General features: G+C 31.0%; 1 protein-coding gene across 4 annotated transcripts; it reads left to right on the forward strand.

Annotated features, from left to right (window-relative positions):
* Positions 1 to 1,248: 1,248 nt before the first annotated feature.
* LOC138181066 (serine/threonine-protein kinase PLK1) lies at positions 1,249 to 25,427 on the forward strand. Of its 4 annotated transcripts, XM_069115607.1 has the most exons (9): positions 1,249 to 1,788; positions 2,265 to 3,122; positions 12,685 to 12,789; positions 13,495 to 13,611; positions 15,764 to 15,978; positions 17,081 to 17,504; positions 18,141 to 18,574; positions 18,861 to 18,994; positions 19,785 to 25,427. In XM_069115607.1, the coding sequence occupies exons 2-9, from the start codon at positions 2,322 to 2,324 to the stop codon at positions 20,126 to 20,128; spliced, it is 2,574 nt and encodes an 857-aa protein (XP_068971708.1). In that variant the 5' UTR covers positions 1,249 to 1,788; positions 2,265 to 2,321; the 3' UTR covers positions 20,129 to 25,427. The 4 variants fall into 4 exon arrangements, with proteins under 4 accessions (XP_068971708.1, XP_068971707.1, XP_068971709.1 ...); XM_069115606.1 differs by lacking the exon at positions 1,249 to 1,788 and having other exon boundaries at positions 2,253 to 3,122; XM_069115608.1 differs by lacking the exon at positions 1,249 to 1,788 and having other exon boundaries at positions 2,253 to 3,122; positions 18,864 to 18,994.
* The last annotated feature ends 187 nt before the right edge of the window (positions 25,428 to 25,614 follow it).

Raw genomic sequence — 25,614 nt, forward strand, 5'->3', positions numbered from 1 at the left:
ATGGAAATCTATTGAATTTTATGTTTGTACACAATTAGCTTCATTGTGCAAGAACGTTACCAAAATTTTATCACTGGAATCAGTTTCTGAAATATCGGACAAGCATTAAACAGTCTTAGAAAAAATTAATTTATCAAATATATGGGAGTTGCTTTAGATTCTATAATCAAGTTTTCGTTGCTACACCGTTCCTATATTTAGATATGCATTTAGCTTAGAGTATCTCAAATGTTGGAACAGGTATATGTACGTACATACACCTTCATACACATACATATGTACGTACGTGAACGACCGAATACCGAATACGCATGATAGGACAATGAGTGTTCTTAAGTGTTCTTAGTTTGACGGCGGTAGAGTTCTGGTATGGTAAAGAAGAGAGACAGAGGAAAGAAGTAAGCAAGTTGAACACGAGGACGGCGAAGCAAATACTAGAATCAGGGCCGTAGCATTCTATTGATTATTATTGCATATGGCCTTATTATTGCATATTTCCAAACTTTTATTCTGAACCTTATTAAGGAAATGAAAGTTCTGAATGTATATAAAGTGAATTGCTTTCGAAATATCAATTGCATTATCAAATGCATTAATACATTTTCCCTATAACATTTTGAGGAAACGTCAAGAAATGTTAAGAAATCTGATAATGTAGGATGTAGAGTATGATAAAAATGTATATACTACATTGTAAATTTAAACAACTTTCTTTCTGCAAATAAAAGAATAGTGCCCCGATGTCGGCATTTCCCTTCTACACATTAGAAATAAGAAACAATACATTTTCTCACGAGTTACCGGTGTATAGGTGAGATGCCTTTATGGTATTTTATTAAGTTACAAAGCTGGCAGAATATAATTTTGGAGCGAAAAATGATTTGCATAGGAGCATATTTATATTTTTGACTTTTCATGAAATATAATGTAATTGAATATATGTAAGAAATTCAAGTGTTTTATTTATTATTGAAAAATAATATTTCGTGTTAATAATAAGAGAAACAAGCGTAGTTGTAGATCAAAAGTTCTATTGTAGTACAAAACGTTGGGGTGTACGGACCACGGGTATAGGAACAAAGAAAAAAAATTTTAAGGATTACGGTATGCAGGCGGAAAATGTCAAAGCAACGTCGTTTTTATTTACGGCACTGACAATGAGAGGTCAGGTGGTGGAAGTAGTGGGGAGGACAGAGACGTAGGGTGTCTGGTCGTTTGGTCGGTGCGCGCTGCGCGCGGAACAGTGATGATTCGTCTGGTCGAGATGTTGGTCTGTGTTGTATATGTAATCGTTACTGGTTGATCGATGATAAGAGAGCGTGTGCGTTTGGTTTCAACCCGTACGCGGTTCCGAATACTGTTTGCCAATTGACATTTGGAAGTTGTATTGGAAACGCTTGATCTTTAAATAACAGATAAGTTGTTTGACAGTGTTTAATGTCGCGACACCGTTATCGAGCGATCTCAGAGTGCTCGTATGTCATGGATGTGAAGAAGTAGGCGTTGTCTGTGTTAAATGCCAAAATCAAATATAACATGACATCCCGCAGAACAACGGAATGTAATATCATAGTGTATAAGTTGGCGGAAAAACGCGTTGCAGCGGTGGCAGTAGCAGCAGCAAAAGAAGAAAAAGAAGAAGAGGAAGGAGGAGGAGGAGGAGGAGAAGGAGGAGGAGGAGCAGAAGAGAATCGTTGTTACGTCGTTCAGGGTGCGCTGAATAATTGATTTCCTGAAGAAAAGTAAAAATATCTTGCTATAGACTATAGACTATAGACTATAGACTAGAGACTAGAGACTAGAGACTACAGACTACAGACTACAGACTACAGACTACAGACAACAGACAACAGACAACAGACAACAGACTACAGACTACAGACTACAGACTACAGACTACAGACTACAGACTACAGACTACAGACTACAGACTACAGACTACAGACTACAGACTACAGACTACAGACTACAGACTACAGACTACAGACTACAGACTACAGACTACAGACTACAGACTACAGACTACAGACTACAGACTACAGACTACAGACTACAGACTACAGACTACAGACTACAGACTACAGACTACAGACTACAGACTACAGACTACAGACTACAGACTACAGACTACAGACTACAGACTACAGACTACAGACTACAGACTACAGACTACAGACTACAGACTACAGACTACAGACTACAGACTACAGACTACAGACTACAGACTACAGACTACAGACTACAGACTACAGACTACAGACTACAGACTACAGACTACAGACTATAGACGCAAGCTCTTCGAAACTGTAGGGTATCGTTAAATGAACGTAGAAGTAGAGATGTTACCTTCGAACACGCTCGAGGTGGAAGTCGGGAGTTCATCGCCTCCGAGAGAATACGAAACGAGCAATAAAAGTCTCCTCTTGGAGACGATCCCTGGCGAGTTGCATACCGAAACAACAGCTTGTCGTTTGTTAGAGGCGGAGGTCGTTGCTCGATGTCAGGAGGAAAGCAACGAGACGGTTAAAACTAAAACTATCCTCGAGTCCGAGTGTTGGAAAAAGAATATCGAATCAGCTGGTAGTAGCAGGTCCGTAAATAATGGATCACGTCAGAGCTTTTCCAAGGTTTCCGCATCCTTGCAGAGCCTCGTTCGTCGAAAGAGTCGGAAATACGGCACGACCTCGTTACCCTTGGACGTAGATCTTTCGACGTACTCTGCACATCCTAGCTGTGTTCTCGAGGCACCGAGGGAAAATGGTGTCGTCGATATTTACAAAAGAAACGGCGAGGAAACCACTTGCATCACCACGCGCACATCGACGCTTATTTATGCTTCTTCCGTGCAACTATATTCCAGAGGTGACAACAACGTGCAAGATGTTTCCTCGTCGACGAATAACGTCGCGATCGTCACTACTACCACCAGTACCAATAACGTAACTTGTTCGGTCAGTGGAAGTCGTCTTGGTAATACCGCCTCGTCTTTGATAAGAACAACCAGCGTGATCACGGCAGGACCTTCCACATCTTCCTGGAACAATTCCGCGGAAGAGGAGTTGGATTACGTTGTCGACCCGGTTCAAGGAAATGCCTATTACAAGGGACAACTTCTTGGCAAGGTAAAAACCTTACACAAATAAAAGGCAAACACCTGTCGACTATCGGTTTTTCTTCCCTATCCTTACCTTAAGTAAGGTTTCCTAATTTTAAAGGTTTAGTCTCTAATTTTTACGTGATTATTCACAACAATTAATTATGTTTAACAACATTGAGAATATGGTGTGTAACGCGCAACATCCGTTTTTGTTGGTTGCTGCTTAAATTGATATACATATTTTGATATTAAGATTACTATTATAGTGATTATTTACGTTTGCTACTTATAATGCTCTATGTTACAATGTCCAATGCTGTCTCTTTGTTACGACATGAAAACATAAATATAAGATAATTTTGAGTATTTCGAAATTCTGGTTTACATTTGGTAATGTAGTATTTAGATTGAAGAGCAAAAAATATATGAAGTGGTCGGTGGTTAATTAGAAACTAGTAAACTAAATTACCTTACTGAGTAATATGATTTACAATCTAAATTAGTTACCAACTGTACCAAGTAAGTATTTACACACATATGTTATTAGTCACTTAACAAGTACACTTAAGATGTTTAGATATGAGAATATTTTGTATGTGTATATACAATACAAAATGTGTATATACAAATGTATATTTGTGCATATATTGCCTGTATGTATACATCGTAGGTACTATGAGGTCACATTGGTAACTCGTCTTAGATCTTTGTTTTTCGTTTACTTGATTGCTAATTTCTCGTGTTGCCAACATCGTAAGCAGTTCATATTTCGTTAAATAGTACTTATCTTTCTATAACACTTTCCATACACTATATACTATAAGTGGTATATAGTACCTACTAATTCGTTATTTTACGAAATTATAATTTCAATTCCTCTTATATGATAATTCTATTTATATATGTATACACAATAAAATATTTTTACTTTGTTTACCGTATCATCTGATTGTAGTTGTATGGGTCTAGTTGTCTCTTAATTGCATTCTATATATCATAGCGAGGATATAACCTTGTGTTTGTTTCCCAATGATTAATTATATTCTGAATGCTGGAAAAACGAAAATCGAAGGAACAAAACGTAAGAACCACTTGGTATCCGTTTTTGCGTATCAAAAATTTTAATGTAAAACGTTTAGAGAACGTTCTGTTACCATAGTGGAACCTATTTATTTCAAAGGAAGCTTATGGTAAACAAAGAATCGTGAGAGAAGCAATGATCTACAATGTCTAAGTCTACACTAATGATAAGTAAATATATAAATTGTAAAGAGTTCAAGGGGAAAACAATCATAATTGAATTGAAATCTTTATCTCGTGTCAATCGAAGCGTATCTCGCATGTATTATATTACGATTACGTGATCTTCTTGATGGTCCTGAATCCTGATAGAGTGATTTTACGACATTTGGCAAGCGAAATCTGATAAAAATTCTAAATATCTGAAGAGCATCGGTGAGGATCGATCGGCATCGGTTCACGTTCACAGCTTGTAGTTGTAAGGAATATTCTTTGTCTCTGGCTGGTGCGGTGCGATCGATCGGTAGCAAGATGCGAGTTTGCGAGGCTTCTCGTCGTTCTTGTCAACGGGAAAGAGGAAAGAGAGAGACAGACGATTTCAGAGGATGTACAATGTATGTATATACTCTCAAACTCAAACTGTGTATCCTCTATGTATCCTCTACTCGAGAAAACCGGTCGTTGTTTCGTCATCCCGATTACTCGGACGTTACTCTGTCTGACTTGCATTTTATGTTAGAAATCAAGCTTTCCGTTATATGTACATAGCTTGCTCTTCGATGATTTCGATGTTTCATCGAAACTTACTTCTGATATTTTCACCTTTCCATGCCTTTCGACCTACATCTATGTAATTTAGTTTGCACCATTACTTTATTATTTTTGACTGGTTGTGAATATGTCAGCAGCTTGTTATGTAGACCGAGTTTAAAAGGAACGAATTCGTGCCTCTTATCCTGGAAACATTTCTGTCGGATACATTTCTGTCTTAGTTGGTAACAAATTATATAAAAGATGTAATAGATTCACATTGATTTTTCATTGAAACACAGGCAAATGAGATGATCTATTATGAGTGCAATATTATCCTTTTTATATATGTACATATGCTTGTGTATTACTTTTTTAAAATTATGAAAATCGCTACTTTTATACAAGAATAACTTTTCAGTCAATAAGCTGTACAATAAGCGATATATAACATTGCCATTAAATTTTATTTAGACATACTAAAGAACATAAAAATACAATAAAAAGCAATATCGAAAATACGTAATAAATTTGAGTATTTGTTGTTGATGATTGTAATTGTTCAAGATAATGCTATATTACATATAAAGGTAAACCTAATGATAAAGTAATTGGTTTAATCACCGCATTTCTGTGTTTGACATAAGACAGAAGGAAAATAACTTGTTATAAGTAATGCTTTACGGATCATCTAACTAATTGTAAGTTGTTTAATTATACTTATTTAGTAATTATTTTCGACTATGCAAAATTTACTTTTGCCTATACGTACACGTCGTATACACGTGTCACTGACATTTGCGCCTTCCACAAATTGTCCGCTACATATGTATGTATGTATGTACGTGGATATATACAATAGATATACAATATATATGTGCATCTTGGCTGTTGGTGTATTTGTGGTGCAACCATGAGGATAAGTTCAACAGATGGGCCTCTTCCTCTCCTTTCTCTGTTCCACCTTACTCGTTCCTTTCTCCTGCAACTGCTTTTTTCTTCATAGGCGTTCACATGCATAAAATATGTACGCAGTTCTCATCATTTCTATGGAAGTTGGAGTTGCTGGTGTCTATTAAATTAATTTCATAGATGGTACTTCCTTGGGAATTTATTTTCTATTTGAAATTGTACAAAGAGTAGGAATGTGCATGATCAAATTAAGTCGTCTGTAATTTGCTATTCATGTTATCTCGAACTGTCATGTCGGCACTCGCTATGCAAGTGTCGTCTTCAACATTCTTTTGAAACTGCTTATTATATATATAAGTAATAGTTTATGTTAATAAAATATTTAGCATCGTTATGCTGTGTGATTAATTTGTTTTCGTTGAACTTTCCTTAAATGAGAAGGAAAAATGTCTGACAACCTACAAATGAAAATTTTCATGTGTGAACGCGATTTTCTTTACATTTAATTTAATTAAATGTCGCATGACTTGTTAACCTTATATTGTAATTTAACATGAACTCTGAACGAGTTTCAAGTAAAAGTTTTTAGTAAGCATACATATATGATATTTATATAGGTCGTAGGTTTATATTTTATCTATCAAAATTTATTATCACAAAAAAATTGTTTTAACAAGTAACTTACAGATTACTTTATAACGGTATACCCATGTGTGTAATTTATATTATCAACTGATAAAACAACCGTGTTGTAAAACAATCACTTCTTATTTACAGAATTTTTTAAATAATTAATATAAATAAAAATATTTGAAGAAATGTATTTCATGTATTTTATGGTTGACAGTTGACAAACTTACATATATAGGTACTTACATCTTCTTTATAATCGTTTACCCGCTGAAAATCTGTTTAGGATCAAATTAACTTAATTCGAGATTATGCAAACTATTAATTTAGAAAGACAAAAGACTATTACTGATTACTAAATACTGAATACTGAAGGGGTTCAGTCATTTTCGAAATGAATGAACGTGATTACGTTTCACGTTTGTTATTTTACAATTGTTTTATTAAGACGACTTTTCTTTCTTCTTAAATAATTAAATATTTATTTATTTGGCAATTTTGGTACTGATTGTCTTTATTAAGTAGTTAGTAACGACTTATTATTAATGATCTTTAGGAAATGATCTCTGGCGTCTGGATTGTTTATCGTGTTTGTTACCTACTGTACTGAAACTAAAAGTGCTTGAAACATTTTAATATTTGTTGCGATTGATCAATTTATACCTATCTATAAAATGTTCCTTACGGTCAATATGTTAGTACCGATGCTTTATTTTTAAAAGTTCTTAAAACGACAAAAATGATCGGGCAAACCTTTCAATTACTGATTAAGTATCGTAGCTGATGCTATAACGTTATGTACACAAATATCTTGTTCTGATTATAGAAACGAGTAATAGAGATAAAAAACTAGTGTAGAATCGATAATTGAAGAACGTTCAGTCTAATATAAATACATACATGCATATGTATGTGTACATAAACGTTTTTCACTTGAAGTTAGTTAGAGGGCTGCGGATATTGTATTATGTCTGACGAAATGCTACGTGTATGGAATTTGTGATAACTCTTACATTGACATTTATTCTGTGCTTTTTTATGAACCTTTTGAAGAAGATAAACAATTTCAGAAAGGAAGGATGTAGATGTAAAAAAATATAAGAATAGAATTTGTTCTTTTGTTACGGATTCTTCGCTAAATTAATTGAATTATATGTAACAATAAAGCGTTTCAAATTATTGACGTAAGTTTGGTTATACAATATGTATATATTTCTATCGGCAATATAATATCTCTATTGATTAATTAAGTCACTATCTTAACTTAACTTAAGTTCTATCAAGTTCTCTGTGAAATGAATAATCAGAAGCCCTTGGATGACAATTCATTCGGTAAAATCAACCGTACGCGATTTAACAGCGACACTATGAGATATACCTACTATGAAACAAACAAGATTGTATGTAATTTCAAATAAAACTTTGTACGACGTTTTATTTCCTTTCATTAGATCATAATATTGCTACAACTTGTTTTTAGATTTCTTTCTGTCATTTTATTTAAATGCAACCAGGAAACCATAATGAATTTAGACGATAAAGTCAGATTGTTCAAGTTTATTAACCTCTAGGAAATTTCACGCAAAATGAAGAAGTATCTTTATTTAAGAAAATATAATATAACAACGTTTTTCAAAGAATATTTTCAATATTTTTATGAAAAAGAAGTACGTCGTATTTTAACCGATATTTTGTTTTTGTAAAAGTTACGACTAAATATTTAAAGGTGTAATATTGAGAATATATGATTAAAAATCTACTGTTAATTTGAATATGTTCAATATATTATTATTAAATACTTAAAAATTCTTTAGTTAAGCAAAATTTGTACGGGTTTAAGTTTGCATTCCAGCTTTCGCATGAATGTAAAAAATGTTTTTCAAAAGCAACTTATACAATGACTAAACTGGCAATGTTGATCTTTTGCATAAAGGGTGGATCTTTTGGTAAAGGGGGGATCAAGCTACGCAGTAGAGGAATGTAACAATTTTTTAAGTAAGTACTATTATTGTAATATCTAATATAATATATCGTATGTATATTATATATATATATATATATATATATATATATACATATATATATATATATAATTAATATACATATGTATATACAGTGCTGCGAATAATTCTAAACACAAAAATATTTTTGCGTTATCATTGTTCATGCCTGAATATGTTAAGAGAGATTATTTTTGTAAAGGCTAAATTGAACACTATAGGATATCAGGAGATGATATATGACGAACTCTGTTGCTTTTCGTATCCGAAATAGAAGATAAAAGGACAATTTTTCAACAAGACATTGCTCCCATTCATAGTCAGCTGCCACTACAAAAAAGTGGTTTCAAGATTTCGGAATTATTATCATAGCCAGCTTTTAGAAACTGTAAGTATTTACTTACTAGCGGATAGTGTACCTAGCAGATTAATGAAAGTAATCAAAAGCAAAGGAGAATCCACTAATTATTAAAACGGAAAGGTAACAAAATTAACATGGAGTTTAACTTCTTTTACCCCTTTATAGCCAAAAACACAATTATAAAGCAAAATTCAATTTTTTCTTCAGCTTTGTTTTACATTATAATATTAAATTATATAAATGATTTTGTTAAACTTCGTATTAATATTATGAAAAATGTAAAAATCGGATTGGGTTTACAATTATTCTTGTCGCTGTACATATATATAGTTTTTCATCGTTACTCGAGTTTCAAGTTTAATTATAATTATCACATGATATTCGTATCACATAAGTACGCTACGTAGAACACATGTATCTATATAGATAGCGTTACGCGAAGGAAAGAGTTGATTTTGTCATATGGAAGCAATTTAGCTTCATGCGTCCGCTTGGGAAGTTTCGTTTGTATCGATGTACGATGGTGTAATTGTAATGTAAAGTGTGAAGTGTAAAGGGGTAGAGATCTTAGATTTAAACGGTCTATATAGGTATGCATCAACTTGAAGGAGAAAATTTGCGCGACCGGTTTCTATGGAATGCACGTAATATAGCTTATTAATTCGATTGTAAAGAAATCATTTTATCTACGTTTCATTCACTTTTTGCGTCTCTTGTTTTTGCCACATGTCCTTATATAGAAGTTCGGACTATCGTAACATCATAACTAACTCCCTTTTTATTGGAAGGATATACAAATAATCTTAAAAAATAAAAATCCTGGATATAAATATTTAAACCGATTACCACAAGATTACACCGAGAGGTTTTTAATAAAAAAAATCAATTGGATATTTTACAAATAATTCGATAGTTCGAGACATTCATTTTTATTATTCAAGTAGTATGTAATTTGGAAGATAGAGTAACATTTCTTCTTCGATAGGTCAAGGTCAATTTAATGAAAAGCTTTTCCCTCCCAAGCATTTTACTTTTTTAACCAAGCATTTTATCTATTGACTATTGAGCGCTCATACATATATAGTACATATATCTATGCATATATAATATATGTATATTCGTTATTATTGATCACTTGGAGTGAGAAAAAGAAGCAATACTTTTATTCAAGTAGAAACTGAAAGATAATTTACATTTTGTAGAGACCGGAATAATCCGGTAAAATTAAAAGTTTAAATTATTTTAAATAGTTGTGTTTGTCTCGTAACTTTCTATTCGATATCGTTATTATCTACTGTTAGTTTCAATATGTTAACAATTTTCAGTCAACTATCAGTGTTATCTGAATAATTATTTTCAATATGTTTAGAAAGTGGTAAGTTGACTTGAAAAGGAAAAGGATAATCTTGAGACGAAAGTGAAGGTGAAAATCGGCATAAGATAAAAGAAAGGTAAAGAAAATATAAAATTCAAACGTTTCTAATATCAAAGGTAGACAGCTAGACGTAGAGTAGATGTAAGATGTAATTCAAATCTTGTGCCCTTCTTATTTAACAGTAAATAGAAACTGTTCTGGCAGTTTGTCAAATTGATACGTATATTTAGATGAGTATGCACGTGAAAATGTCATACCTTATGTCTACACCTTATCTCGAAATAGAAGACATTGATATCATTCGAATAATCTAAGATTTTGTCAAATACATACATGTATACATACGTATATACATATATAGCTAGATTTATGTTAGTGCTAGATCAACTAGGTATTCGACTTGCTTTCTAGTGTTTTCATAAACAGGCCTACGAACACTTGTATAATACACGTTATACATATTTATATCGATATAAAATAAAACTGAATTCTTAATAAAAACCGTGTATTTTCAAAGGGCATTAATATATTATTTCTAGTCGCAAACATAAACATAGCAGCCGTTTTTCTGTACTGTCGAAGCTGCGCGGCAATTTATTTTCAAATTCATGCTGGTCCATTCCGTTAAATGGTTAAACAGAAACGAAAGGCAGTGATTGCTTTTTACCCATGCAGCAACGTAGCTGTATAGACTACAAATATGCATTGGTAATGTATTTTTAGAAGACTACTGAGGATACTTAAAAATAAACGTACCACTGTTATTAAACAAACCATAAATGCTTTAAACCGTACTTACGTGGTTGGCTTAGCTAGTACCTAAAATCTACGATCTATAGTAAATTATTCTTGAAAGTTTAGTTTAGTACCAAGTTATTGATCGAATTGAGGACAAGAACAATATTGTCATAACTGTCATAGCTATAGCAGATTTTCTTCAAATAATATTTTTATAACAGATGAGTTGAGACATTTAAGATATTAATTGTTATTAATATCTTGTACATATAGAGAACATTGCTGGAGAATTTTGATATAAATAAAAATTATTTTTGTATTATCGAAAATTTCTTCATGGAACAAATAAACGCGAAATATTCTTTTTCTTCCTGAAATTTATAAATTTAGCGGAGCGGCAAATGCTATAAACCAAATTTGACCTTCGCTCTTTCATTTGTTTCATTATTTTCCGAACGTTCGTTTTACTCGTTTGCTCCATTTATCATCATCGTATATTATTTTACATGGTATTTTGACGTAAACAAATAAAAAATTCGCGTCGCCAGGCTGGTGCGCGAACGGTTCGTTTTCTGACCCTGAGCAAAGATCAGATGTAAATACGTCAGGGCAGCGGTTATGGTTAGCGGCAAAGATAATTTAAATCGCGTGACGATCGCGGATCACGGATCACAGATCACGGATCACGGATCACGGCCTAGACGCTACAAGAATTTCCCGCTCTGTAGTTTCTCACGTTTTTACTGTTTCTAGGTCTTTGTTCCTGTGCTATTTCAGCGTTACTTTAGTTTTCCTCCTAGTAAACTGCGACTGGGGGGATTCTTAATACCAAACGGTTTAAACTAATTAAAAGTCGTTAATTGTTGTAACAGAAATGTTTAGAAGCTATTGCAATGAAAAGAACGTAGGTAAGAATTACGCATACTGTATCGAAAATAAAAGGTCATTTATTTACATTCGTAAAAGAAAACTGTTAATCATTCTTTTTGATGAAAAGTTAAAAGAAGAGTGGAAAGTCGGTTGTTGCTAAGAATAACGCAATGTTTATATTATTTAGTTGAGGTAAAAGTGTCCCAGAAGGAAGGAAAATGATTTGCAAAAGCTATGAATGCTATGTCGCGTCGCGTCGTGACGGCTGTTTTTACTTTCCTTCTCGCTAAACGTTAAAGCTACCGTAGCAAAGCAATAAAAGATAATTTAAAGATATTCTCGTAGCAGCACGAAAGCAAATGCCCCTAAAAGAGAAAACCTTTCACTGCGAGAAGCTGAAATGGATGTTACAGGTGAAATTGTAGAATCTAACGTGAAGTTGAATTATAAGCTTAAATTTTAAACGCATGACTATTTTCCCCTATGTCTCTTTTTTCTTAAATTTTTTGAATTTCTACCTATTTGAATATTTCCTTTAATTCAGATATATACTCTGATCCTAAAGTCTCTCACGATCGAATTGAGAAACTTAAATTCTTTTTATCGTAGATTGTAAGCAACGCATCCCTCCTTTTCTAGCTCTATAATTTTACTACAAATTTATTTCATACGATCTCATGTGTCTTAGTAAAGAAAAAGAAAAACAAATTCTATCTACCTACTAATTGTTTCTTCACCAGCAAATACGTAATTAATTTAAGTTGAAATCGGATTTATCACAAATCACACATTAGATATGTGATTTATAGTGTACGTTATTACGTAATATAATCTATAGGTATATATAAGTACATGTAATTATGTAATTATACCTATCTCGTCATAAGATATGAAATAAATTATTATCTACGTGTTTTTGTATTATTTTCAGGGTGGATTTGCCAAAGTTTTTCTCATGACCGATGTCAGTAATGGAAATGAATATGCCTGCAAAATTATTCGGAAGAATCGGATGCAAAAAATTCATATGCAGAAGGTTTGTATTCTACATATGTACATACATACTTATATCTCAATTTTTTTTATTTTAATGATTTTTGTAATCAGTATAAAAGTAATTTCTATCTTTATATAACGCTATAATTACACTGTTCGATAGAACTGATCGTGCATTATAACTCGTATATAGTTAATAACATTTATTTAGTATCAAGTTTCTTTCGTGAAATTCAAAATTTTCTGACATCATGAAGGTGACATTCTTTTTAAAGAGTCGGCATGTGCGTAACGGTTATTTGGTTCCGTTCCAAAGCATTTTTGGAATCAATAGGATATTCTTCAATTATGGGACTATTAATAAAATTTTTGTGTTCAAAGAACCACAAATCTCCACCATTCAAGGGTATTATGCAAACATGTCATAATACGTATACATATTTATAATTTTCACTTTTTAGAAAGTACGTATGTAATATGAAGCAAAGTAAGGAAACGTGCAAAGACATTTGTTTATTATAATTTACTTGCTGCTTTTATCTGAAATTAGGTAAAATTTAGATAAAATTTAGATAAAATTTAGATAAGATTTAGATATAATAATAGTAGGCGTGCCTAATTTATAATATATATAAACTACTTTGAAGCATCTAAATTGGGCAAAGACCGTCATTAAGATAATCATTTGAAGTTTTGCAGGTGGTCAGAGATGGTCGCGAGTTTAATAATGATCTATTACTTGTAGATCGCACGCGAGATTATGATCCACAAAGAGCTGAATCACGTGAACGTTGTCCAGCTGCATCACTACTTTGAGGATAACCTTAATGTGTATATGCTTCTAGAAGCCTGTCCTCGAAAGGTACCTATCGTATGTCTTGTATACCTACCTGCCTGTTGTACACTGTACACTGTACACTTTCCTACGACATATTCTTTCTATACGTTTGCAAGAATTTTCCAACCTTCTTGCTTTCGAGTCGAGTCGAGTCGATTTCCGTTGCAAGGCAAGTTCGCTTGCCTGTTATGTTAAACGAAACCTCGCTTTTATGTTAGTCAGAAAGATTACTAGGAGCTCACTCAACACTTGGAGCTTAGGTTTAACCGTGCAACAATTTATAATCCTCAAAAAGAAATAAAATTGTTCCGCTGTTCTTTTCTTTAACGCCTTGTGTAATCTTCATCCTGAAACCTACTATGTACATATTTCTTCTTTCTTGGCTTTTCAGGAAAATTTGTCAACCTTTCCGACAACAGGTACTCGAAAAATAATGTCCAATACTTTGTGTAGATCTTCTCTATAGACTTTGTCTTATAAAATAGTATGCATCTGTTAAAAGTTAATACATTATATGTGTTATTGACACTAAATTCATATCAACATGTAACCGTAAACATTAATTAGAATTTCCTCTTGATAATCTTTGGCAACTTTTATTTTCACTATGCATGTACATATTTCGTTTCGTGCAACGCGTATCATTGTTATATGTATATATATGTTGTACATATATATGTTGGCTAGAGTTAGAATTGTTAGATGAAACCACAAACCACAAGCATCAGATTTTCGTGTGAGCAGGAAAGAGAACTAGCACTTAGTTACACTATCATCCATGACTAATCGTTCACTTGTTTATACCGTTACGTTAGGATGTGCTGGTCCGTTAACTTTAACTTCAACTAATCGCAGATCGATTATCGTTAGCTTCTAAAAAATCGTCAACATTGCTGATATTATAGTAATTTTTTTATCTAAGATAGCATTGAGAAACTGTTCTCTATAATAACAATAACAATAATAACAACAACAACAACAACATACGAATAGTTTAAAACATAAGAACATATTAAGGAGAAAACTGTCGCTGAAATACTAAGAAGATGATCTGCTAAATATTAAATTATCATTCAACAAATATAAAAGACTTAAAAATACAATTAAGACTCGAATTTAGACTAATATTTTGCTTTTCCCTATGCAAAAATTTATTTATTGAATTCATGCCACGATGTTTGAAGCTTGCCTAGATAACTACCGACCCGCACGCGCAGTTTTATATGGCTAAATTACAATCGGAAAGTTTGTCTCTATGTAAAATTCATTTAGATTTTGACTAGAAAGCATAGCGAATTGTCACCCTTTTTCATTCCAGCGAAAGAGAAAATAGCGTTTACGAATAAGTTACTAATTTCGAACAACGTGACAATAACAATTATCCGTAATGTGAGCAACGCGAATGTACGTACATATTATATATACATACGTTTCCATGGGACGTTTCCTTTGCAACGAACTAGCGACCCGTCGCGTCGTAAACTCTCAAAGCTAACTCCAAGCGAAAATCTCCGATTTACACTATGCATCATTAACTATAACACGAAATCGCATACTTTTTCTTCTTTGTGATCACATTTTCTCGAACGTTAATTAGTTGAAATACCGACAATGTGCCACGTCTTCTGTACTTATTTTATCGCCAGAGTGCAATATTTAATATTCGTTAACTTTGTATTTATAATGATATACGATATAGGTACGGCATGATGTAATGTATTTATCCAAATTAAATAAATTAGTAAAATACAAAATAAAATAGGTATTACTGCTATAATTAAGAGTTCAAATAATTTTCCTATAAAAAATAACTTAAAATTGTTTTCATGTTTACCGCCCGACAGATTTCTCGACGCTTTTACTTTCGTAGAAGTTAATTCATTTCGTCAAAGTATTAAACAGAAATATTATTATACCTGTTATATATAGGTATAATATATAGATAAAATATTACACACGTGTGTGTATGCACGCGCGCGTCTGTAACGGGAGTTGCGTTCAGATAAATGAATTCAATTGATATTCAAAATGTTGTGAATTGCGCTGTATTATCAATTATCAGAAATATTTAGAAGACAAGCGTCAAAGATCTCTAAGTGATCCATAATTTATCCCACGTTAAGCCTTTGTGTTAACTGTCAAATTAAGTTAAAACTAAGTCACTTTTGTTTGACAGAGCTTGATGCATGTGCTCAAGTACCGTGGCAAAGTTACGGAGCCGGAAGCACGCTATTACATGAAACAAATGGTAACGGGCGTTGCGTATATTCACTCTCAGAAAGTTGTTCATCGAGATTTGAAGCCAGGTAATATGTTCCTATCGGATCGTATGATTGTCAAGATCGGGGACTTTGGATTGGCGACAAGGCTTGACGGACAGTGCAGACGGGTGTAAGTTATCCTCGATCTTTCTTAATCATTTATTATTATTATTATTATTATTATTATTATTATTATTATTATTATTATTATATATTATTATTATATATTATTATTATTATACCATATCTACGTAGAACTTGGCCCAAAATACGAGAAACTGCATGCACAGTGAATTATTTCGTTTTCCTAAAGATTGTCAAATTTCTCTCTCTTGTTAATTAGTTAAAGCATATTTAATCGACTGCGCATTTAAAAGTAATTAGAACTTTGAGAAACTACCTAAATAATACTAATGATATTAAGTGCTTCGATATGAATAGTTCCCTATGAACAATGAAAAGTTATTGCAATTAAAAAGTTATGAATATTTTGTAAAAGACTTTTATATATATATATATATATATATATATTTATTTATTTATTTATTTATATATGCTGCAAGAAAACAGCTGATTGTCAGTAAGTTGATATCCAAGTATAGGTATAATTCAAGTATAATTCAATATATTATATATATATTGAGAATACAGGAAATAATTAAAAAAAAAAAGTAATACACATACATACTTATATTTATATGTTCCTTACATTTATTATACATATAAATTAAGAGAACCACGTTTAAACATAGGAACTTTCGCTGATTTGTTACGCTGGTAGAATACTAATTTACATTCAACTTAAACTCTTGACCGATATGTATATAATATATACAATAATGCACATATATTACTATAGATATACATATACATAACTATATATATATGTATACATATATAGTTATCTTTTAACCTTAACAGTCTGTATACTTTTCATATTTTCGAATTGACGCAATTTGTATTTTCATGATTTATTTTGTTAATATCTTGCATACGTTACAATGTTTGATGGAACTGGTTGATCGTAAATACGTTTCTGTTATTATGTAATCGAATAAAATAATCTCAAGTAGGCCCATCAGGTAAGTAGTTTCAATTCCGAGTTCCTCTGTAATTCGATTTACACGGCAGCAACGCGAGCGTAACGGAAACACATATGTGTGGCTTGAGAATAACAAGCAGCTTCATAATTAATACGAGTAAAATCGTAATAATTTCTTTTATATGCGCAGGACGATATGCGGAACACCGAATTACATTGCGCCGGAAGTGTTGTATAAGCAAGCATACAGTTACGAGGCGGATGTTTGGGCGCTCGGATGCATACTTTACGCCCTATTGGTAGGGCAACCACCTTTCGACACAGCGTCTCTTAAGGAAACTTACGCTAGAATATGTAACAATCATTATCGAGAGGTTGACGATTCGATAGCGAGCCGAAACGGGCAAGATCTCATCAGGTGGCTACTGCAGCCGAATCCTGAACTCCGGCCGTCTTTGGAAAGAGTGAAGGAACATGCTTATCTTACCAAGGAATATGTACCAACTTCCTTACCTCGCATTTCTTGTTTCCAAATGCCACGTACCTCTATAATCGATTCATCGCCTTCATCCAATTCTATAACGTCTAGGAATCAAAAACTTAATAATACTCAGGTAAACTACCGATTCGTATTACGACATCGTTTTTCATATCTTGAGTTATTAGATCCGATCGCACAGATCCTTCCACACCTACGCCTACAATATTACACATTTTTGGTTTTACTATTGCGTTGTACAAATATATATATATATATATATAATATATATATATATATTTATATACATATATATACACACATATGTATGTATGTATATCGGCTTAGGTAAGAGATTATATGACAAAAGAAACAACTTAACAACGTTTATCTAATATGTATACACGGCATAAAACAAAATTTAAAGAATTTTGTATGTACACATGTAGTTTATTGCTGGATATTTAAACACAACAGTAGACACGTACTAAAAGGCAAAAAGTAAATATTTAGTCGTAATTCCTAAATAGCAAATTATTTTTAGTAATATTTGAATAATTTCCAAACTACAAACTTTCCCAGATGAAGTAAAATTTTTGTTTCGTTTGAATCTATAGTAATTACATTTATAGTGTGATGTTCAATTTAGCAATTAATCAAAAATTAGATGATTTCTAATATTTAATGTTCTAATTTTAATTAGTAAAATATTTTTCATCGTAGGAGAATATTTTTATTTCATTTAATATTTATTTAACTTTTTTTATTGCAGTTACAGGTTCATACTATCCAGCAATCTCAACAGCATCAGGACCAACGGCATACACAACAGCATTATCATCAAACAAATCTTTCCCAGAAAAATTTACGAAAGGGGTCGAAAGTGATCAGTTGGTTAGCCAGAAAATTTCGAAAAGTGCCAAAATTCAGACAAAGATTAAGCAGTGTTCTTTGTCCAGATCATAAGAAAACGGGATACACCGCTCAGAGTATGCAAATGCATCAAGCGTTAGAAAGCTGTGTCACAGAAATTAAATGTAGAAACAAGCTACGTAATCATCCACCTGTAAGGGATGTCGTGCCTCTGTTCATCACTAAATGGATCGATTATTCCAACAAGTATGGCCTAGGCTTCCAGCTCTCCGATAAATCTGTCGGCATTTTATTCAACGATCATACAAAAATTAGTTACACACATGACAGAAGGTCGGTATTTCTTCTTTTAACATTATACCATATATTATATTTTAATTCTTTGAAATAAATTCTATTTCGAAAGAAACTGGATAGAGACACTAAACAATAATTACGACATCCAAGCCTTTCGCTTTTATATTTCATTTAAGAAAAAGTAGTAATTGCAAGAAAAATTGCAAGCAAATCAAATAAATAGCTATTAGTAATATTTAGAAATTTCTATAATACTACAAACGGTTAAACATTTTTTAAACGTGTGCTTAACTTATTCAAAAATGTGGTTCTATTTGCAAAGAAGGGTGGAGTATGTGACAACTGACGATGAAGTAACAAAATATCATAGAGAGGAAGACGTTCCAGCTGCTTTGCAGAAGAAACTTGTACTATTGCAACGTTTTACACAGTACATGGATAAATTTATGACTGAAGGTAAATTATACGTGTTATACCATCTAGTTTCAAATGTGTCATAAATGGCATACAATTTTATATTTTTGTATTTTTCAACATATTAGATTAATATGAGATATTGTTCGTTTACGTTAAACACTTTTCCTAATTAAAAAGTGTTTCGCTAGCATTGTTTTGAAGAGATGAAAAATTTGACGAAAAAAGAAATTTGAAGATGAAAAAATGAACGCTACATGTAGTTTTCAAACAAATAAATTATTAAGTATATATTAATTTACAAATACTATACAAAATGGACTAATCAAATATTTTGCCGTTGAATTGAGATTCATATGTAAAAAAAATGTTACAAAGCAATTACTATTTAAGAGATAGAAGTGCAAAAGTACAGCTAGTATGATTGCATCAATTTAATACTTTAATAATTTGTGTAATAATAAGGTTGCACCTTACGAGTTTTATAAATTCCAAGTTATTATAATTATTAAAAATATTAAAATTATAAGCAGAAAAATTATTGTACATTTTATATAAAAATTTGATGCAAGGAATGTAAAAGAATAGATGTAGGCATCGACAAGTATCGTAAGACAGTAAGTGGAACCTACAAAAATCAATACCTTTTCAATGCAATTTTAGCTCTATGAATATATGACTCATACTTATAATTTTTGCTTCTATTAAACCTCATAATTATTTATAGTGTACATACCTATATTATATACACTATTATTATATATATTATACAGTTGTATTATAGAGTAGGGTGGTGGTAAGAAATAAGAATTATTTGTTCATTGTGTTTAAGGTGGTGAAATTAAAAAACAACGAGTTGCATCAAAACACACAAAAAACATTTGTGTACCGCGAATGAGAAGATGGTTAAGAACTGACAAGACCATTATGATGGAACTGTCAGTACCTCTTTTACAAGTGAATTTCTTCGAGGATCATACAAAATTGGTAGTCTCGCAAGAATCCTCTAACAAAGGACATCTAATCACATATATCGATACCAGTAGACGTACATCTTCATATTGGTTAAACGATATACGAGATTTTGGCTGTACAGCAGACCTCTACGAGCGTTTATATTATGTTTACAAAGTATCTAAAGAATTTGCAGAAATGCATAATAACACAATCGCTTGACTATCAAAGATACATCGGAACGTGTGTTATTCGTTAAACGATTGAAGTTTATACTTTATGCGAAATATTATTGTAGTAAAAATAAATATAAATATTATATATATATATACTTCTTGTTTCGTTAGCTGTGCTCGTTCGATTTTTTATACGGTTCTTTCTTTTTCATGTTTAAAATTTATCCAATATAATTCGTTATAAATAAAATTGAAGAATAGAGAAGTAATAGAAAAACCAAAAAGTCATTCGAACCGAGTTTTTCAAATTAATTATTATTTTTTATTTCTTCTATGTGTAAATTGGGATATGCATAATACATACCTCTGCCAATGTGCCAGACTTATTTAAATTTACATATTTGGACTATACATATTAATTTGTATCAAATTATTACATACATCGATATTATGTATATTGATTATTAATATTTTTGTTTATTTATATTATAAATAAAATTTTAAAGCGCGCATGTACGCACCTATTTAATACTAATTTAATTTTTATAGGAAAAAATATTTATAATGTACAAAATATTTTATTAGTACCTAAAAAATATATTTTTAAGGACACGAGAGTTCGTTACATTAAAACATTCAATTTCACAAAAGTTCTTCTGACTGAATAAAATGTAGTATTAATGGCAAAATTCTTGCTTATTACAAAAAATTTTTAAGATGTTAAAAAGTATCTGACGAACATTAAACGAAGAGTATATGTATACATAATATATACACATAACGCATATTACTACATAATGTTAAGAAAAAAAATGTTTAAAAACAGCGAGTACTAATCTTGCAATGTAATACATATTTTTATATGATAAAATTGATTAAATAAAATAGTTAATAGAACTATAAAATTGAGAAACTGAGAAATGAAAAATAGAATACTATTATGTAGGTTCTTTACTATCATATACAGAAGAAATCTAACAATTATTACAACATTTCACGCATATAATTTTTATCGACGAATTCATTTCTTATGAATTCGATTCATAATTTTATGAAATTCGAAATAGTTCGAGTACAGCTAAACGTAAGCTACGTGATAGGCATAGTTAAGGAAATTGTATGAAGAATGAAGATGAATGTTAGGAGACGTTTGTTTGAGTTCTTCGATCCACAGATATTATCTTGTTTCCTTTCTTTTTTTACAAAATGTAGCAAAGTTGTGATATACATATTACGTTTTGTATAAGGTTAGATAAAATGAATGATGAGATCACAGGGAGACTGACTTAAAAAATGAGGGCAATTTTACCTCGTTTTTCTTCCTTAAAAACCATTTAGACGTAAAGGTTTTCGTAAACTTTTAATTAAAGTATATAAAGCAAAGAATAGAATTCTAAAAACAATACTTGTAATAAAATGTCAAACAATCGCGTATTCATATTTTGTAAAAATCGTATCCGCAGTTATGTCGTTGACGATATACACAATCGTACCAGCCTACAACTAAAATGATTACCAAATACAGTATCACACGCAATACCGTGTGTATACCTACACTTTTGTTAGAATTCGACTGGTTTCAGAAATTTCAATTCATGCTTTGAAACAGATTAATCGTTGACCCAAATCAAATGCGAAGTTTGTTTATACAAAATGGGAAAAAATATTAGTTTTAACATCATTGTTCCATTATATTGTTAGTTTATATATTTTTTTATACGACTATGAATTTTATACATCCGGATTTATAACGCCTTAACGTTTTTAATATTATTTCTTAATATCGATTCAAAGAAATAATCAGTTACCTTTAGACATGATTTGTATCTTACGAATATATCTATTTGTTTGTTTAATTGGAATTAACCCAAAATGTTGGGTATTTGTTTCTTCAAACTAAATACTGCATATATTATTTTTTTAGGTTTATGTTTAAGAAATAGTTTCAAAACAATGTGCAATATGCACATTCATAGTTGTTCTTCATAACTCTTTGATTTTCATAAGATATGTGCATCTTGTCGTCAACAAATGTTCAATTCGTGTGATAACACATGAACACAATCTTATATGTAATTGGTTTTAATTTGGATAGTATAATAATGGAATAAGTATGCTTCCAAAATATTTACGAATTAAGAATATACAAGAGCATTTTTAATGTTTTGCTTTGATATAGATCATATGTATGTATATTATAGTACAAGTACTGTTACCTTTGCAAAACATTAGATCAGGATTGTTCAACTTTGTGTTCTGAACCATTGCTGTTAATTATACAGTAACAATAAATATAAAATAATAACAAGTTATTTTCAACATATAGGGAAATCGAAAGAATAAATGTTTATTTTAATATATTGTTATAATAATAGAATAGTTTGTAATAAAAAAAGTAAACAAAAAAAGATGATACAATTGTATTTAGAAATGGTATATTTATTAAAGAATGCGGTAAAACGTCACACGTTCACATTCTAAGTGCCTACACTGAACAAGAGTCTGTTTACGATATACATTAAGATTTTTTATTAGTGTAATGTAGAGAAGTTTGATTTTTTTTAAAAACATCAGTTAAAATAAAATAAAATAAAATAGAGCACTAGTTGAACAACTCTGGTATAAATTATTTTAAATAGCATCTATCCTTTGATACTAATAGCAGTGAACATGTAAAGTTAAGCGGACCAATTAAATTGGCATACATACATATACATATAACACATATGTAGAATAGCTTTTTTGTTTTGATAAATTTGGTGCCAAACGCTCGTTTGTTAAAATTACTATGTATGTAAATCACACGTTTATTTAATATAATTAGTCCCCGTAAATTTTCACAAAAATTACTTTTTCTTAATTCTTTTAATTGTTTGATCATTTGATCATAGAATAGCATTCTTGCGTTGTTAACGTATAATTTAGTATTTAAATTCCACAAATGAAAAAAAGCAAATAGCTTCACTTCTCTTAATAAATTCATTTACAATTTTTCAACTTTGTCATTAAGGAACGAAAAAGATTCCGAAAAAGATCTCAACGAAAAATAAAAAAAAATAATCTACCCAACACTTTAACTAGCTTGGTATATGGTTTTGATAATAAACTATAGTAAATGTTTTCTGTAAATTACGGGGACTAATTGTAGGGCGATAATATGTTATATAATTTATACAGAAACCGAAACTCGAAGTACGCAGAAAATATACATATGAATTATAATGAATGGCAACATGTAGTAATATGTACGATACATATAAATATATATAAGTAACATTCATACCGTTTCGATATGTTTTTGATACGGTTCGATATACCCAATTATTCGAAATTGACATTCGTTTGACATCTCTGTGATGATAATTACTAACAAATAAGCAAGTGCGAATTAGGTATTAAATTGAAATTAAATCCAAATTCATATAAAAAAAGGTCAGTTTATTATTTACATATAATAATATTTGGCTTTTGGTAGTTTCAGTGCTATATAAATTAAAGATTTTTTTAATGTTAAATTTTCAAAATATAAACGTTGTGCCAAATTCTTTATCTTTCTCTTGAACGAAATTGTTATCTTAAAAACGATTAATTCTTAATGTCAAAAATTATTGGAAAAAGTGGGCTTGACTAATAATTTAAGCAATATGCGACGTATATTAATAAATTGAATTTGGCTGATATTATGATTAAATTATATGTATATTTTGTAATGTTTGACACAAAATAAATTTTCATTTATAAAATAATTTCCATGTTTCAAATATCGATACGTCTTTTATGTTTTAATTGCATTGCTATTAAAATAGTCTGTTAATATGGCTAAAAATTGACTTAAAACTTGGAATTGTTCGCACCTGCTTAATCAAGAGATCTAAGGATCTTTAGTAATCCTAGTCACGCCGATTTTCACGCGGTTTTTCGATAGGATAAGAGTATAAAAGTGAAGAGGATAGGTGAAAGTACATTGTCATCCACATGTTTATGCCACAGCGACGTATTCTTGCTGCTTGCAGGCTGTTATAATTAGATTTATTATCATTATTAGTAGTGCTGGCAGTAGTAATATGTTACTACTAACCCACATATATACCTACCATCATACTACGTACAATATCATGCTATTATATATACATATATTACCACTATACACACACGTTTATACAGACACATACACATATGTTATAAGTTATATCATAAGTATACTTGTTAATAGCTATTGATGTACAACTACTATAAAAGCAGTTTAGGATTACTTTATAAAATCTACCGTTGGATGCTTTCCTTGAAAGTTGGATACTATCGCTTATGTTAGCTTGTTAAAAATATGTATATCAATATTGAATCTTTTTTGTGCGCAAAATAGATAGTAGTATGCATTTATGAAACATAGCGATTTAAAATGCTTTTACTGTAAATGAAATAGCAATTGAAATAAAATGTACATGTACGAGCATTTAAGAGAAGATTAATTTTTAGAAAATATCTTTAAGCACGAAGTCACAACTGAAGCTTGTATATTATAAAAATGTTATGATGAGTTTAAAGAATGGGAAGCATCTATTATCTATTGACATAGAAACTCATTAATACGGATCTCACGTATAATATTATTGCTGATGGAGACTTACGCGTTTATAGGTTATAAATAGAGTTATATCAATTTAGATTGACACGCAATTATGTATATTCTGTTAGCTATATTTTATTTTTTATCGATATTTTCCACCGCTAATCATGCTGTGGCTGTTTTGTGCAACCAGATAGCAGTAAATGCTAAAGATCTCTAATTCGTTAGCATTAGGTTATACATCTTATAAGGGAAAAAGGAATAATCAAACATTTAGGTGTGCAGCAAAAGAATACACGTATATTTACATGCTCGTATTATATCTAAGTATGCAGAATTTTTTAAATTTAATATGGACGATATAATATGTATATACATATGGTATGTGGTATATACCACCATATGTAATTACATATGTACAATTACAATAATTGCGTAAATATTTTAGAAATCTTGTTACTTTTGACATACAATTAGACAATTAGATATAGTGAGTATGATCGGTTCTCTTGAAAATTGCTGTATACGTACATAAAGTATGATCACTAGCGAGATCTATTGTTAAATATAACGAAAAGAAACGTTTCGTTATTGAAACGTGTCATAAAACTGCGATTTTGCTAAGGTACATATTTACAAAGTACAGTAACGTGGAGAAAGTTAATTTAGAACGATTAATGTGATTTTATTTCGCTTTCTTACGTGTTCAAACTCACATATACCCTATGTACATATAAATCGATTTATTTACCGAAAATACAATGTGAAATTATTGTTCCATTCGTTATGATTCATTTTACATTTTCTACAACTATTCCTGCCCGCCTTGGATACTTTTTTTTGCATGTTGGAAATTAAAAGTGAAAAGATACTATTTGAAAATTTCTGTGGAAAGTTGCAATGAAAACACCGCACGGTAGATATAACAAACTAGTAACAAATATGTAATATAATTACTTTGTGAC

Source organism: Bombus flavifrons, chromosome 6 (genome assembly GCF_040668555.2).
Source record: "Bombus flavifrons isolate JBK064 chromosome 6, iyBomFlav1_principal, whole genome shotgun sequence".
NCBI lineage: Eukaryota > Metazoa > Arthropoda > Insecta > Hymenoptera > Apidae > Bombus > Bombus flavifrons.